A 14,687-nucleotide genomic window follows, 5' to 3' on the forward strand; every position below is an offset into this window, starting at 1 on the left:
CTGCGCACTGCAAAGCTTTCTGGGAAATGTAGTTTCTACTGCCTGGCGAGCTGCCGAGGGTCTCGCGACCTGCTGGGAAATGTAGTTTCCGGCAGAGGTGGGCCCGGCCACGGTTAAGAGGGCGCCGAGGCAGGCGCGCGGCGGGCAGGCCTGGAGGGGGCGGGTCCGCGCGGGCTTCGGAGGCGCCCGCCCTGCCTGAGGAGAGGAGGTCACGGCGTAAAGCTGCAGCTACCGCCACTGCCACTTCTGCAAGGTCTCAGGGACAGGCTGCAGCCATGTCCTATTGCCGGCAGGAAGGTAGGGAGGGCGGGCTGCCATGGAGACCGGCCTACGAGGGCCTGCGGGAGACACGCGGGCCCCGGCGCCCCGCTACCACGCCGCAGGCGCGGGCCACCCGAGGCGCGGCCCGGTTGCCCACCCTGGGACACTAGGAGGCGGGCAGGCTGGGGGGTCGCCACTCGTGTTTTGCGAATGAGAAAACCGAAGCTCTCGGGGGAACGGGACTGGTCCAAGGTCACAGTGAAGCCTGAACCCTGACCTCAGAGGGGCCTGTCCGTGGGAAGTCGTAAACTAGGCCGGGTTGGGGCACGGGAAATGCCGAGCACGTTGCGTGTGGCTAGTAACTGGGAATGTATGTTAATTATTACTACCGCTCCTGCCATACCCCACGTGTTGCCATTTTGCACGCGCCTTTAAAAGGCGGGTCCCGAAAAGTTGCCACTGGGGGTAGCGTGTGCTGTGCTGGGGTGCTAGGAGTTGTGCTAGGAGTTCTAACGGGAATGTTTTTGAGCCCCCTGCTACCTATCAGGCACTGTTCAAGGAAACTTACCTGGCTTGTCTCATTGATCTCGCTGCGCCCTTTGTAAGTCAGACTCTGTTACTGGTCACATTTTACTGAAGAGTAAAGTCTGACACAGGAGACTTGGCTAAAGCCACTCAGCCAGCAAATCGTGGAACCGGGGTTTGAGCCTGGGCATTGTGACCCCAGAACAGCCTTTTCCAATCTAGTGCCCAGTGGATTGCAGGGAGAACCCTGCCTACCTCCCACCCCAAAGTTGAGCTCCAACCACCTAATGCTCCCTCGATGTTACTCTACCCAAGAGCTCAGAAGTACCCAAGCCACAGGTCGGAGGGCCTCCCCACACACTGCCACAAACTGACTCCTTGGCCCTGAGCTCCTACCTAACCCCTCCAGGCCCTGGTTTCCAGTGTTGTAAAATGAGATGTTGGGCTTCACTGATACAGCAAATATTCATGAAGTACCTTCTCTGCTCCAGAGAAGGGGGATAGATGGTTCTTAAAGCTACAGAGAGAGTTGGAAGTCACCCAGAAATTCTTTGGTGAATACTCCAGCTCCATCAGTTAATTCAAGCAATCTGAAGCCCAGAGAAGGAGGTGGCCTACCTTAGTTACACATCCAGTTAGGAGCATAGCTCAGCCTAAAATGCTGAGCCTTTTCCCTAGTAGCCCTGTCTGCTTCTAGAACCTCTCCTCCTCTGGGTTGTAAAGCCATAAGACTCACTCTTTAATGAGTACTATTATATTTCCGCTGATTACTACTTAATGTGTGCCGTAAGCAAAAGTCCTCTGCCCTCACCACTGTTGTTTTTAATTTCAAGTCTCTCTCTAATTTACTTCATTTAGCAAATAATTTTTGAGCCTTTGGGTATAATGAGGCTGTGCTGATAAACAAAACCCTCCTTCTCTTTGAGGATTTACAGGAGGCAGTTTTCTCTGGAAAGGGAGGCTAGGTCCATCTGCCTTCAAAACATGGAGCCCTTATCTTTTCCTGGTTCAAAAATCTCTCTTAAAAGATGAGTGAGAATTGAAAGCACTCACTTATAGGCTTTCCTTAGTATTTATCTTATCCATACCACTGTCCCCCTAAGAAGTCCCTAACCTTTTTTTTTTTTTTTTTTTTTTTTTTTGCCCACTGATCCTTTATGCTTCCCATAGGATTTTTAAAAAAATGATCCCAAACTCCTTACCGTATCAGAGCTTATGTGATGTGGCCCTGTCTGCCTTTCCAGCCTGGTCTCTTCCCACCCTTTTGCTGCCCAGCCTCTAACCTCTTCGCTATTCCCCTGGTTTGGTATATCCTACCTCACCTCTTCCATGGCTGACTCCTCATCCTTTAAAGTTTAGCCTCCTGATCCTTTGTGTCTTTCACATCCTGAACTCTCTGAAATTACTTTTTTTATTTTTTGCCATCTTCCTGCCTGTCTTCTCCCACTAAGCTGAGAGCATCAGATGGGCTGTGGGATCCCCAGCATCTGGCACAAGGCCTGGTGTACAATGGGTGCCCAAGTCTTTATTGAATCATGCGTGTACCTGCCCTCTGTCCTGAGGGAATCACTTGCCTGTGCAAGTTTATTTCAGGGGTCCACCTGCTACCCAGCCTTCAGGTTAAACTCCTTGGTTTGGCATTCGAGGGCTCTCAGCCTGGCTCCCTGGCCTTGGGCTAGCCACACTTCTCTGTGTCAGCACCATAGTGTTTCTTTCTTAGTATCCTCTTTCTAATGCAGAGCCTGCCCACTCGTGTTTAGTCAACATTTATAGAGCACATGTGATGTGCCAGCCATTGGGCATATAGTGGTGAGCAATGTGACACATTCTCTGCCTTCCTGGCATGGTGGAAGAGCTTGCCATTAAAACATCGCCAGACCAATGCATGATTACAGACTGTCATAAGTGACATGAAGGGAAAGCCCAGCATGCTGTGATCATTTAGTGAAAGGCTCTGTGGGGTCTGAGAAGGCTTCCTGAGGCTTCAGAGATCCTTTTAAATGCCACTTTTCTTAAGAAAACCTTTTGCAGTCCTCAACGTGTGTGAGTGAACACTACTTAAAACCCTCCTTTTGCACTCCAGGCTTTGCCCAGGATGGTTCCTTCTGGAATGTCTATTCCCTCCTTCCCTCCCTGAAGTTCTTTGTCAGGGACAAAGGTAGGATCCCTCCCCTTCCGTCTTCTCCACTGGATGCCTGTGTCGTATTCATCTGTGACCACCAGGTACAACCACAGAGCTGGAGCTAAGGAAGGTTTGTTGAGCTAAACTTCTAACACTTGCATTCTTCTTACACTCTGTCTGAAAGCTATTTGTGTGTTCTTCACAGATACTTGATTCTGTGTGCGGGAGTTATATCTTTCAAAGGGGTTAGATTCTAAACATGAGAGTCCTCAGCAGTCAGATTTATCAAACTCTTAGAAACCCCTTACTTCACTCACTCAAAATACACCACAGGCACCACTCCCTCTCTTTCTTGGGTTGAGTGTCAGAAAGTAGTGTTTGGAATTGTATCACAGGTGTATTGAATCAACTTAGCCAAAAACGAAAGAAGACAAGTCCGTAGTGCAGGTTGCCATTCTCAAACATGATCCTGGTGAGTCAGCATCCATGGGAGACAAGAAACTGCTTCCTCTGCAGGACACACGGGCATTCCTTCTGGGGTGGATATGCTGAGAGATTCTTGCGTGTAAAGATCTTCCCCTTTCATGGGGGAAATCAAACTACTCATCCAAGGGATTTTTTGGTCTTACTCACTTAATGGTGATAACCATTCTGTCTTCCTGCTTTCTGCTGGGACTGGGTGACAGAGCAGGAGTAGTGTCATCTCGGACAAACACTGGCACTTTAAGTTCCAGCTCCCTTTCTAGCCTCATGCATTTCAAGGAAATCACTTCTAACTACAAGCAGCCAGGAAGAGCAGACAGTAAAATACAGATAAGACACCTCGGTCATAGAGGGAGGTGGGGGGAAAGTCTCTTGGGTAACTGCCAAACTTCACCCTCATACAGTGGACCCCAGTAAAACTGTGGGCCTTAATAAGCACATTCCTTTCCCTTCAGGTGCACTAAGATAGGGAAGCTAAAAGCAGTCCTGGGGGGATATGCCTGCAGCTGCAGAAAGATGTGTGGAAACAGGCATACAACTCTGCCTCCCAGATAAGCACAATAAAGAGACACAGAAGCAGTCCAAGCCTCTGATAAACTCTCTCACCCTGAATCCTTAAAAACTCTTAGTCTGTAAGAGAATGTGGCTCTGACCTAACTCAGCCAGCAGCCCCCCTCAGGTTTGTTTAAAATAAATCTGTCCCTGTTGACTGAAAAGCCACCCTTCGTGTTTCTCTCCTCTTTCTTTAATTCTTACACTGGGGTCTTCATGCCGTAATCCAGAGTTGTTTCTCCATTCATTTTTTTCAACAAATATTGAACACCCACTTTGTCATTGGCACTATTCTGGGCTCTCGGGATACTGCAATGAACACAATAGACAAAAATCGCTGCCTCTGAGGAGCTGACATTCCAGTGGGGGCATCAAGTGGTAAACATACACAGTATGTTGGGTGAGGAAAAGCACTTTGGAGAAAGATAAAAAAGCAGGATAAGGGAGATGGGCAGTGGTCAGGGACGGTGGCATGTGAGCAGGAAGTGAAAGCAGGGAGAAATCGCTGTGAGGGTACCTGAGGGAAGGGAAAGTGCTCCTGGAGGACAGAATACCCTGTGCAAAAGCCAGAGGTAGGCGTGTGCTCAGCATGTTCAAGTAAAAGCAGACGTCAGCATGGCTGGAGTGGAGGGAATGATGGTGGGAGATGGGGTCCAAGAGGTGAGAGATGCAGCTCTTTCTGGATGTATTTGAAGATCGAGCCATTCTAATTTGCTGATGGAGATGTGAGAGAAAGACGGGTTGGGGTGGCTCTACCAAAAGTAAAACTAAACAGCTGAGGGTGGAAGGTGTCTTGGTATCTGACTGCTCAGTCAGTTCTGTTCTCAGCCCCACCCTGAAGTCCTGTTCACAGAGTAACCCCTCGGGCCTCCAGTTCCCCACTCTGACCAAGGTTCTGGGGTGGGGACTGAGTTGATTCTGGGGGACCTCCTCCTTGTGCACTTTGGGTTCAGCTTTCTTCACTAGTTAAGTCAGAGAGCACTCGACCATCAGCTCTCCCATTTCCAAAATATTATTGACATCTCTGAGCCTGTGATTGTCTCTTTTCCTGGCCACGCTATCCTTGATACCCTTTAAAACTTACTGTTGAGTGGGATTCCAGCTAACAACAGAAACACATTTCACCTCCCCAATCATGTGAGGTAGGTAAGTGAAGCTGGTGGTAAGGCCTGGTTTCTGAGGCCCAGAGGGTACCTGAGCTCACACAGTGGGAAGTGCTTAAGTCCAGCTTTGAACTCCAGTTCTCAGACTCTCTGTGATATTGAAGCCACTGTGAGCCAGGAGGTTTAACATAGTTATCCACCTCCTTCAGAACATGCATATTCAACTGCTTTTAAAGCTTATCTTAGAAATAAAAACACAAGCGCTTTTAATTTTATATTTCTGGAGAAATTGCTGAGAAATGTCATAAGAACTACTAGTCTAACTGATTGTCCCACTGGTTGGCATCTTATGACTAGTCTGACCAGTTCTTTCTTTCACACTTAGGTTTGTTAGGAATAGGTAAGCCTTGTCCTTGCATCAGTTCTTGAATTGAGTTTTAAATGTTCCAGAAAGCAGAGGCCCTCCAGGACAGGCATGCTATGGACAGTTTGCAGGAGACACACTCTGGATCTTTCAGACCAGAGTTCCTGTTCTGCCTTCATTTACTGCATGTCTTTTGGTCCGTTTCTCAGCTCCTGTGGTTTCTGTAAAATGGAGATAAAGTAATACCCACCAGTGAACCCACAGATATAATAAAACACATTGCATGGGACAAAAATGTATAAAAGATACAGCTATTACTGTTCTACCTTCGATCCAGTGTGAACTGTGCTGCAAGGGAAAATGTCCAGGAAGGCACATGTGAGGACTTGGCCCAGTGGGAGGGACCTGGAATTCTCAGTGGGATTGTGCTAGTCTGGTGTTTCCTAACCTGGCTGTGTATCAGTCACCTGTGAAGCCCGTGAGCTACATGGATGTGGCAGAGAGCTTGATTCAGCTTTTCTTGGGTGAGGCCTGGTCTCTCTATGTATGGCAAACCCCAGGAAGGCCTCATACTTTACCACATTTGGACCCTTTGCTTTGTGTGCCTATGGCTGGGCCTCACCATTGGGCTGTGCTGAGCTGCCATCTTGGTCAACAAAACTGCCAGAGCTGAGTTGCGAAATTTACATCAGCTCATTGTACTTAGCATTCACCATTTTTACAGATTGCTTTTGAGTATTTTGGAAACTGGCCAGAATTACCAAGATTACTAGGTACTTTAACAAGTCCTGGCTGCCTGGTCCAAAAGCTTTCCCAAGTCAGCCACAGGGGAAAAGCAGTCTTCTGTTGGATGACATGCAAGGTGTTGTGGCAGAGACCATCTCTGGGAGCAGAAACCTCCAGTGTGTTGGGGGTCCTGGCCCTGTGTGTGCTGAGGGTTTTTTGTTGTTACTCTGTCCTAGCATAAGAGACCCTGTGCAGTGTGGGCATGGCGTAAGGCACCAAAGTGCCCTCCCTCTGTCCCCTGAACTGTCCTTCTCACTGGAGATGTCGCTCAGTTTTTGTTGTCACCGCCCCCTGCCTTCCAGAAGCCTCTTCCTTAATTACATCAGTCCAAGCATGGGCCCAAGCCTTTTTCCTTGCTTTCCCCTCAGCATACCTGTGACTGAACTTTTCTAAATATAAAGAGAAAACAAAAAGTATAAAGTAATCAGAGATGCCTGCAGCTTTCACAGAGCCACGTTTCTGCAGGTCAGGCCTCTGTGCCCACAGTAGCCGCTCACTCAGAGCCACGCACTTTGACTGTAGCTGAAGAAGTCTTCTTAAATGCTTGGCACCTCCTATCCCCTTCCAGATGAGGGTCCCTGTACCCCACATCTCCTGGGATCAGAACGCATGGTCAGTTGCTCTGTAGAATTTGTCATTCATCTTCACGAGGAAGGTACAAGAAAGATCTTGTTTGTTTACTTGGCAAACATTTCACTTGATTCTAAGCTTTTTGAGGCAGGGGTTGGGTCAGATTTTATTGTGTTTTTTCATTGCCCAAGGTGCACAAGCTCTCAGGCAGTGCCTAGTCACGCTAAGTGCTCAGTGTCAGCTATCATTATTCTTGTGCAGATGTTGGTGCGGGGCAGTATGGGTGTGTAGAAAGGATCTCCAACAGTGTAGACTTCAAAGAATCCTGTCCTGTGTGGCCCAGCAAGTCACTACTCAGAGCCTCAGGCTCACCACCATTAAAAGGGGGTGCTGCTACCTCCCTCTCAGGGTGGCGATAGGATGGAGGAATGAGCTCACACGGAGGACCAAGAGATGGACTGGCTCTGTCTGTTCTCCGGGTACTGCTGGAGAAACTGATGATCCACCATGCAGCGTGGGGTACTAAGGACAAGGTGCTTCTTGCCCACAGTGAGAATATCTGACGCATACCTGTGGTATGGTTAGCTGATGGCCGAAGTTTTTAGGAAGGTGAGGTAAAGTGTTGACAGCTACAAGGTGTAGTGGAGAGGGCTGTAAGGACCTACTTTCTGCTTACATAGCCACTCAGCCTTGGTTTTCTCCTGTACTCGATGGGGGCTGAGGGTGATAATACTTCATAGGGGGTCACTGTAAGGCAGTTAATGTACCCACCCTGGTTTGGCCAGGACTGATGTGCTTTTCTGTGCTCACCCAGCCTCCAGTGAGGAGAAGCTCCTAATATAAAATGCATTTGACTCTCACTGGTCTGTTTTCCTGTAGTCCTCAGACCTTCCGGCAGCCAGGCCCCAGGGTGAGGGCTCTGGTTTTGAACAAGGTGCTCTGCACTTTAGGCCTGCTGACTTTCCCATGCTGGTCCTCACAGGACCACAGTCCTGACCCTAACCACTGTGGGGTTTGTCCTAAAAAAATCAACTGCAGATGATCACAGTTAAAAAGATCTGAGAAGTGCTTTTCCTGCTGTCCCCCTCCAGTTGTTATCCTTGTTGGGAAATGGTCCCCAGGCCTCTCGGACTGTGGGGAATGGAAGGGCTGCAGTGTTCCTCACCTTCATGACCCTTTCTTCTTCCGGCCACGATTAGGAGCCCAGAGGCCTAGTGGGGTTGCTGACTGTGGACACTCTCAGACTGCCCGTGTCCTCAGCCTTTCAGAGGCAGGGGCCTGTGGGCACATCAGCTGTGTGGGCTGTAGTGATCTGTAGGCTGAGGACCCACATCACTGCACACTCACTTTGCCAGTGTGCTCAGTCTTCCTCCAACTTTTTATGCATTCTGAACCCTGTGGGTAAGCCCCTAGGACACTTTTTCTTGAGTGCTTTTTTTCCTGCCCTGCCCCTTATCCATCCCCTTTTGTTTCCTTCTGTAGCATATGAGAGCAGTTTGATGGTCACCTCACGTAGGGATGGCATATGGGACAGTCTTCAAACTTGGTTTGTATGGCGACTGCTTTGGGTTTAAAGCTGACTCACTGCTCTTGAATGAAACATTTCTTGCTGTGTTCTCCAAACACTAGGGAAGGATCGAATCATATTTGTAACCAAAGAAGATCATGAAACTCCAAGCAATGCAGAACTGGTGGCCGATGACCCCAATGATCCATACGAGGAGCACGGTGAGTGACATGGGGCCTCCCAGGGACCCACATCAGGGCACTGGGGGGAAGCTCAGTGTTCTTAATTCCTTTCCTATGTTTTCCTAGCCAAGGCCGAGTTTTCAGGTATCTATTCTCAGCCATAGACGATCTCTGAGGGCAGTGGTTTATCTTCCTCGGAGGTTTGAGGGACTGTGCTTCCCAACCTTGTTCTGATGTACTTCCCTGGCACAACAGTTAAGTTTTGGGAGAGGGTGTTAGTAGATTCCAGCAGTTATAGGTAGGTTAAGGTGACAGGGCTCGTGCTCAGACAAGTTGCCAGACTGAATTCTGCCACATCTAGCAACTTGATTAGCAAGTAGACAGTCATGTACCTTGTTCTGTAAGGTTGGTGAAGTCCCTGCTCTCTCTAACTGCTCCAGCGAGCACCTTACATGAAAAGGTCACTTAACACAGACAGCTTTCCAGCAGCAGGATTCAACTAACCTAGTCAGAGCTGTTGCACACTCCGTGGTTAATGGCTGAATATAACAGTGGTCGCTTAGGCCTAGGACATTGTTCCAAAAGTTTTGGGCTGCTAAGCTCACTAGATACTAACCACTGCAGCCTGTGTGCGGTGGATGTGTGTGTGCGATATCCATGAACAATCTGCGTATTGTACAGTACGCAGTCCACCAATCAAAAACCACTTCTAGTGTCCATGATGACAACTAACCTTCTAGTGCTAATTGGTAATTGAAGAGCATGAAGCAGCCGCATCGGGAATATGGGTTCCTGATTGGAATTTCTCAAATGCTAACTGATGTGTCTATTCCTTCTGTAGGACCCTTTACTTGTTGCCCTGACTGATCCTAGGGGTCAAAGCATAAAGTATATATCCAGCACCCAGTGGGAGCAGCGGGAAATGCAGACATTACACAAAGTGTTAGCATTCTGAGAAAGATAGCTGCAAGGGTAATCTTGATCAGGACTTACATGTCAATTCTAGTACCTTGCTTATCTTTAGATCCATATTAAGCACATTTCATTAATTGATCAAGACTATGGAGGCCTGCAGTACAAGTTGGGCCTTGTTTTGTTTGCCTCACAGTGTTATTAAAAACTGAATGTATCTGCCTTTAGACTGGGCTGCCCCCTCGAGATCCCACCATTCTTTACTGTCCCTGTTGTTTTTTTACCTGCTTCTGTCACTTGCAATGTGTCTGCTTGGATTGTAGGTATCCCATATGATGCATTTGGCTTTGCAGCCCCTTATAGTGATACTTTGTACAAAGAAGCATATAAAACACAAAGAACTCTGGGACCCAGGTTTCAACCTCTTAACTGCAAAATTACTAAGTGGGCCAAGTAAGTCACCATTTTATGCCATCTACCTGCCTTCCAGCACCCAGCTGTGCAGCTGAGATGGTGCTTGTAATAGCTAAGATTACCAAGAATAAAAGGTGGCAGAAGTAATTTTCCTAGAATCAAAACATCAAGAGGGCCTTAAAGATCATCTGATCCAATGAGAAAACTGGGGACCCAGGAGGGGGCGGAGACGGACTCAGCCAGAGACTGGAACCTCAGGCCTTAGACTGCATGTTTGACAACACACTGCATCTGAGCTTTATGTAACATGCCAAAGGTACCCTCTGTGTGGGTTTATATTGTGTCCCTGAAATGCAGATTGGCACCATGTGCTTTGTGAGGAGGTATCTCATTCCAGCTCACCTGCCCCTAAGAAATAATGAAATAAGGACTCCTGGAGACCTAGGATATAATTTTTTTTGTTATTTTTGATCAACCACCTGGTCAATTTGCACTGGGTCGTAATTTTTAAATGTCAGTATTATCTCTTGGAAACTGGTTATGCAGGTTTGTGAGCAGATTTGAAACTCCAGGGAGTAGCATTTGCAAATGTTTTTCCAACACTGAGGTCCCTGTCAAGAAGCGGTGAGATGTAGGGGAAGGGGCATGGGCTCTGGGAATCCTGCCAGCCCAGTCTACAGTCCTCACTTGGACCATGAGCCCCAGAGACTGCGTGTGCAAACTGGGGTTAGTAGCATCCACTGCAGAAGGTTGTCAGAAGGCTTATGTGAGTTACCAAGCATAACTTAATGCAGGAGAACTTGATCTGCAACTGCTAATGGTCCTGGGGGTCTGCTGCCTGCTAAGGGGGCAGCACTAGTTGGCATCGTCCGTGCTATCCCCATTTTACAAGTAAAGGACAGGAATAGCTACAGCAGATCCATTGGTCAGTGGAGCTTCCCAAGCTGGAACTGAGAGGCAGGTGGGGTTTCGTCTAGGACTTTGGACATTAGTGCAGTGCGCCAGGCCTGGGTATTGCCCTGGAGTGAAGAATCGTGTGTAATTTCACAGGACATTTTAGAGGCTCTCTTAGAAAGTACTTTCAGTCTCTTAATAAGACTCATGTAAGAAACTTCTATATGAATCATTTGTCTGTCGCAAAGCTGAAAATGAAGCCATCATTTTGAGAGCATTTTGGAAAACCAAGAAATACTATTTAGATGTGAATAAAGTTCAGTGATAAGAAAAGGTATAAAAGTCAAAAGTAAGAGGCCTATTAATAATAGTGAAAATGAAAACCCATTTATAACCTTGTTTCCTCCCCAACACATATGTACAGTTTAACAGTTTGGTTGATTTTCACAAGAATGCACTCACACTAATGGTATGCCACCAGCTTCTCATTGTGCCGCATGTCTTGGACATCTTTCCTCATCAGTACATAAGGAGCAACCTCCTTCACCACTCCCCAGGCTATGCTGAGCTTCTGAGAGCAGCTGCAGGGCAAGCTGGGTTCAAGGGGCAGGGAGCATGGGGGGTGGGGTGGTCCTGATCATCCATATGGGGAGGGGGATTAGAAAGAGGAGATCAATACCTTGGTTCCTTAAAGTGTTTGGGCTTTCAAAAAGCTCTTCACTAACCATTCAAGTGATCTCCTTCTCTTTGGGTCAGATGGGTCCCGGTATTTAATTCTTGGAGCACAGCCTCAGAGCACTGGGAGGTGGCTTAGAATAGACTAGTGTCACACATGGAGAAAGATGTCATTGGTGACTTCTCTCCCAGCTGGGCCAAGGAATGCTGGATATGTGCTAGGCTTTAAATGTAATCCAAATCGAGGTGTGGGTCCATAGGCAACAATAATTCCTGTTTTGCACCACCTGAGTAGCCTGTGAGGACTGCACTAGTTTTGTATTTTCTGAAACTTTAGAGAACATCTCTCACATTGTCCTTGCTTATCTTCCTGTTCTAGGATTGATACTGCCAAATGGAAACATTAACTGGAACTGCCCATGCCTTGGGGGAATGGCCAGTGGTCCCTGTGGAGAACAGTTCAAGTCAGCCTTTTCCTGCTTCCACTATAGCACGGAGGAGATCAAGGGGTCAGACTGTGTGGACCAGTTCCGGGCCATGCAGGAATGCATGCAGAAATACCCAGACCTCTATCCCCAAGAGGATGAGGATGAGGAAGAGGAAAGGGAGAAGAAGCCAGCAGAACAAGTAGAAGAAACAGCTCCCACTGAGGCCACTGCAACCAAAGAAGAGGAGGGGTCAAGTTAATGAAGGCCACAAGGCACTGGGCTCCAGTCCTTTTGGAGTGGACCTTTTGCAAAAGGCTTTGTCGTCACCTTCCAAGAAAGTGTCTTTCCCTCTGTTGTCCTGTGCACTGTAATATACAAAATAACTTATTTTGATGATCAGGGGTCTTGACCTCTTGACATATACACTGAAAAAAATGGGGGTTGTATGTATGTGTGTCCTACCTAAACCTGTAGCTGCCACTTTTGAATTCTCTTTTCAGATTGCCCTGAATTTTGCCACTTTTAAATAACGTGCTGAATAAGTTCAGCAACTAAAAACCATTACCCAGGAAGGTTTCTTGTGAGTGAGCTGATTTATTCTGATTCATTATATTCCTTTTGGTAGATTTTATACTGCTTGGGGAAAATAATACAAGTATAGAAACAAAAACATATTCTCTTAAAAATGCTGGGGTGGGGCCATATCTACTAGCAGAGGCCAGATGGTCAGATACGATTTCTGCAAACCCATCTTGACCTTGAGTATGTGAAGGGGTACTGCACTTCATTCCTGATACATTTTGGTTTCCATGTTGGTGTTGAGCTCCTGGTTTTCTGTGTTTGGACGGTGAAGATTTGGACCCTCGCATTCACAGTCCCTTTCTAAGTGAAGGGAGAGGCTGGCTTGGCTGTTCCTTGTTATTCCGAAAGCCCTGGTTTGGGGCTCATATTCACATTGGCTCTCAATCTGGCCAGGTGCAATGTTCTTGAGAGGTGGGGACCTAATTATTACCAGAGTAGCAGGAAGAGAGGAAACATTGTGAATTAAGTATTCAATTAAAAGGAAACATGATTTCTACCTGATTTTGAATGTGTCCTTTGTTTTCACTAGTTAAAAATGTTTTCAATATAAAAAAGTATAAATTATGAACAATTCAATTGAAATTCCTCTGGAAAGATATTGGTAAACCAATTTGAGTCTGTTAAAATTTTCTGTGTTGAGTTCAAAGGAAGCTCACTTTTTTGTATGTGAGCAGATTCCTTCACACAGGCATTGCAGTTAGTCTGTGAGGTGGGGAAGGCTCTTGCTGTTTGAAAATAGATTAACTTGCCTAAGGTAACTGCGACAGTTTTCAGGCTGTGGCATAGTAATGCCTCATTTGTCTCAAATGTGTTATTTATGTAAAAAATTACCTTAAAACTTAGTAGCTTGAAACAAGGAATCTGGGCATGCCTTACCTGGGTTCTCTGGCTCAGTGTCTCATGAGGCAGTCATCTCAAGGGCTGCCAGGCCTTTCAAGAGTGCTCAAAGTGGTTTCTGGGAGGGTTCGGTGGCTTGAATTTTGTGGGTTGTGGATTGAGATCTCAATGCCTTACTGGCTGTTGGCCAGACACCTCCTTCAGTTCCTTGCCACATGGCCCTTGCCTTAAAGGGTCAGCTCACAACATGGGAGGTGGCTTCCATCAGAGCAAGCAAGAGAGCAAGCTGGGAGCCAGAGCCTTTTCATCACCTAATCTCAAAACTGGCATTCCATAACTTTACCATAGTCTGTTTGTTAGAAGTGAGACACAGCCCACACTCAAGGAGAGGGACACAAGGACATGAGTAACAGGAAGCTGCCTGCCACACTGGAGAATGAGGCACCACTATGTTAAACCTTGAAAGCTTAAAGCCGTGGTTAAAATGTAAGGATTTGTGGTTCAGAGGTGTATGGAGGTAGAGAACTGCTTTCTATATCCAGAGCTTTTTAAAACCTTGCTTGATTAGGAGCTAAGAACCTGGAGCTGGCCAAGTATGGAAGACGTGACAGACCCTAATGACTTCTTTTAACAGAGTTTTGCACATTTAAAAACCATATTTCTTTCATTAAAATTTTGGTCATAATCAAGGTGTTACTGTTTTGTGACCATGTCATGTACCCCATTTATTTGATGCATTCACAGAACCTACGGTTCCAAGCCTTAGGGTCATAGAGTGAGTCATTCATGGTACTGCCCATGAAGCTACAATCTAGCCAGGAAGTCAACATTTACTAGAAAGCAGAAAGGAATGGATGAGTATTACATAATGGTGGTGGATTTTCAGGGCTGGGTTCTTCCAGCCATGGTAACTTACAGCAGAGATTCTCAAACTGTCTGTCCAGCGCGACTTGGGTTAGACAAAAGGTTCCATCCTTTTCCACTTTTCAGTGGAAAAACAAATCGGTGATAAGGAATTGGCACTGTATAAGCAGTTGGAAGTGGGTGGAGATTATGCTTGACTACAAGGGGTTTGGATAATTCATATTTAAGTTGCTGTATATCTTTAAATGTAAAAACACCAACAGATCAAAGAGTTAATGATTCAGATAAATGCAGGTTGATGATTTTTAAAGAACAGCAATAATTGAAACAAAGGGCTGCTCAAAAAAACACTGACTTGGGAATGCAATTACCAACACACTGTTTTATGTCTCTTTCGTTTTGTTTTGTTTTAAGAGTTTGCTCTGTCGTCCAGGCTGGAGTGCAGTGGCGTAATCATGGCTCACTGTAGGCTTAACCTCCTGGGCTCAAGCGATCCTCCTGCCTTAGCCTACCAAAGGCTGGAATACTTGGCCTGTTTTGTTTTTTTGTGATATAGGCAAGTGCAGCATATCAACCAAGCTTCTTAATAGAGCACTACATTCTAGTCCTTAGTTCTAGGACTGTAC

At 46.8% G+C, this 14,687-nt stretch overlaps 1 protein-coding gene across 3 annotated transcripts; it reads left to right on the forward strand.

Moving 5' to 3' along the window:
* The first annotated feature begins 83 nt into the window (after positions 1-83).
* CHCHD4 (coiled-coil-helix-coiled-coil-helix domain containing 4) lies at positions 84-12,861 on the forward strand. 3 transcript variants are annotated; one of them, XM_007985308.3, is made up of 3 exons: positions 84-297; positions 8,396-8,494; positions 11,730-12,861. In XM_007985308.3, exons 1-3 carry the CDS (start codon positions 276-278, stop codon positions 12,035-12,037), a joined length of 429 nt encoding a protein of 142 aa, XP_007983499.1. In that variant the 5' UTR covers positions 84-275; the 3' UTR covers positions 12,038-12,861. The 3 variants fall into 3 exon arrangements, with proteins under 3 accessions (XP_007983499.1, XP_007983498.1, XP_072865930.1); XM_007985307.3 differs by lacking the exon at positions 84-297 and adding an exon at positions 2,903-3,038; XM_073009829.1 differs by lacking the exon at positions 84-297 and adding an exon at positions 9,691-9,820 and having other exon boundaries at positions 8,394-8,494.
* The last annotated feature ends 1,826 nt before the right edge of the window (positions 12,862-14,687 follow it).

Source organism: Chlorocebus sabaeus, chromosome 22 (genome assembly GCF_047675955.1).
Source record: "Chlorocebus sabaeus isolate Y175 chromosome 22, mChlSab1.0.hap1, whole genome shotgun sequence".
In the NCBI taxonomy this organism is placed as follows: Eukaryota; Metazoa; Chordata; class Mammalia; order Primates; family Cercopithecidae; genus Chlorocebus; species Chlorocebus sabaeus.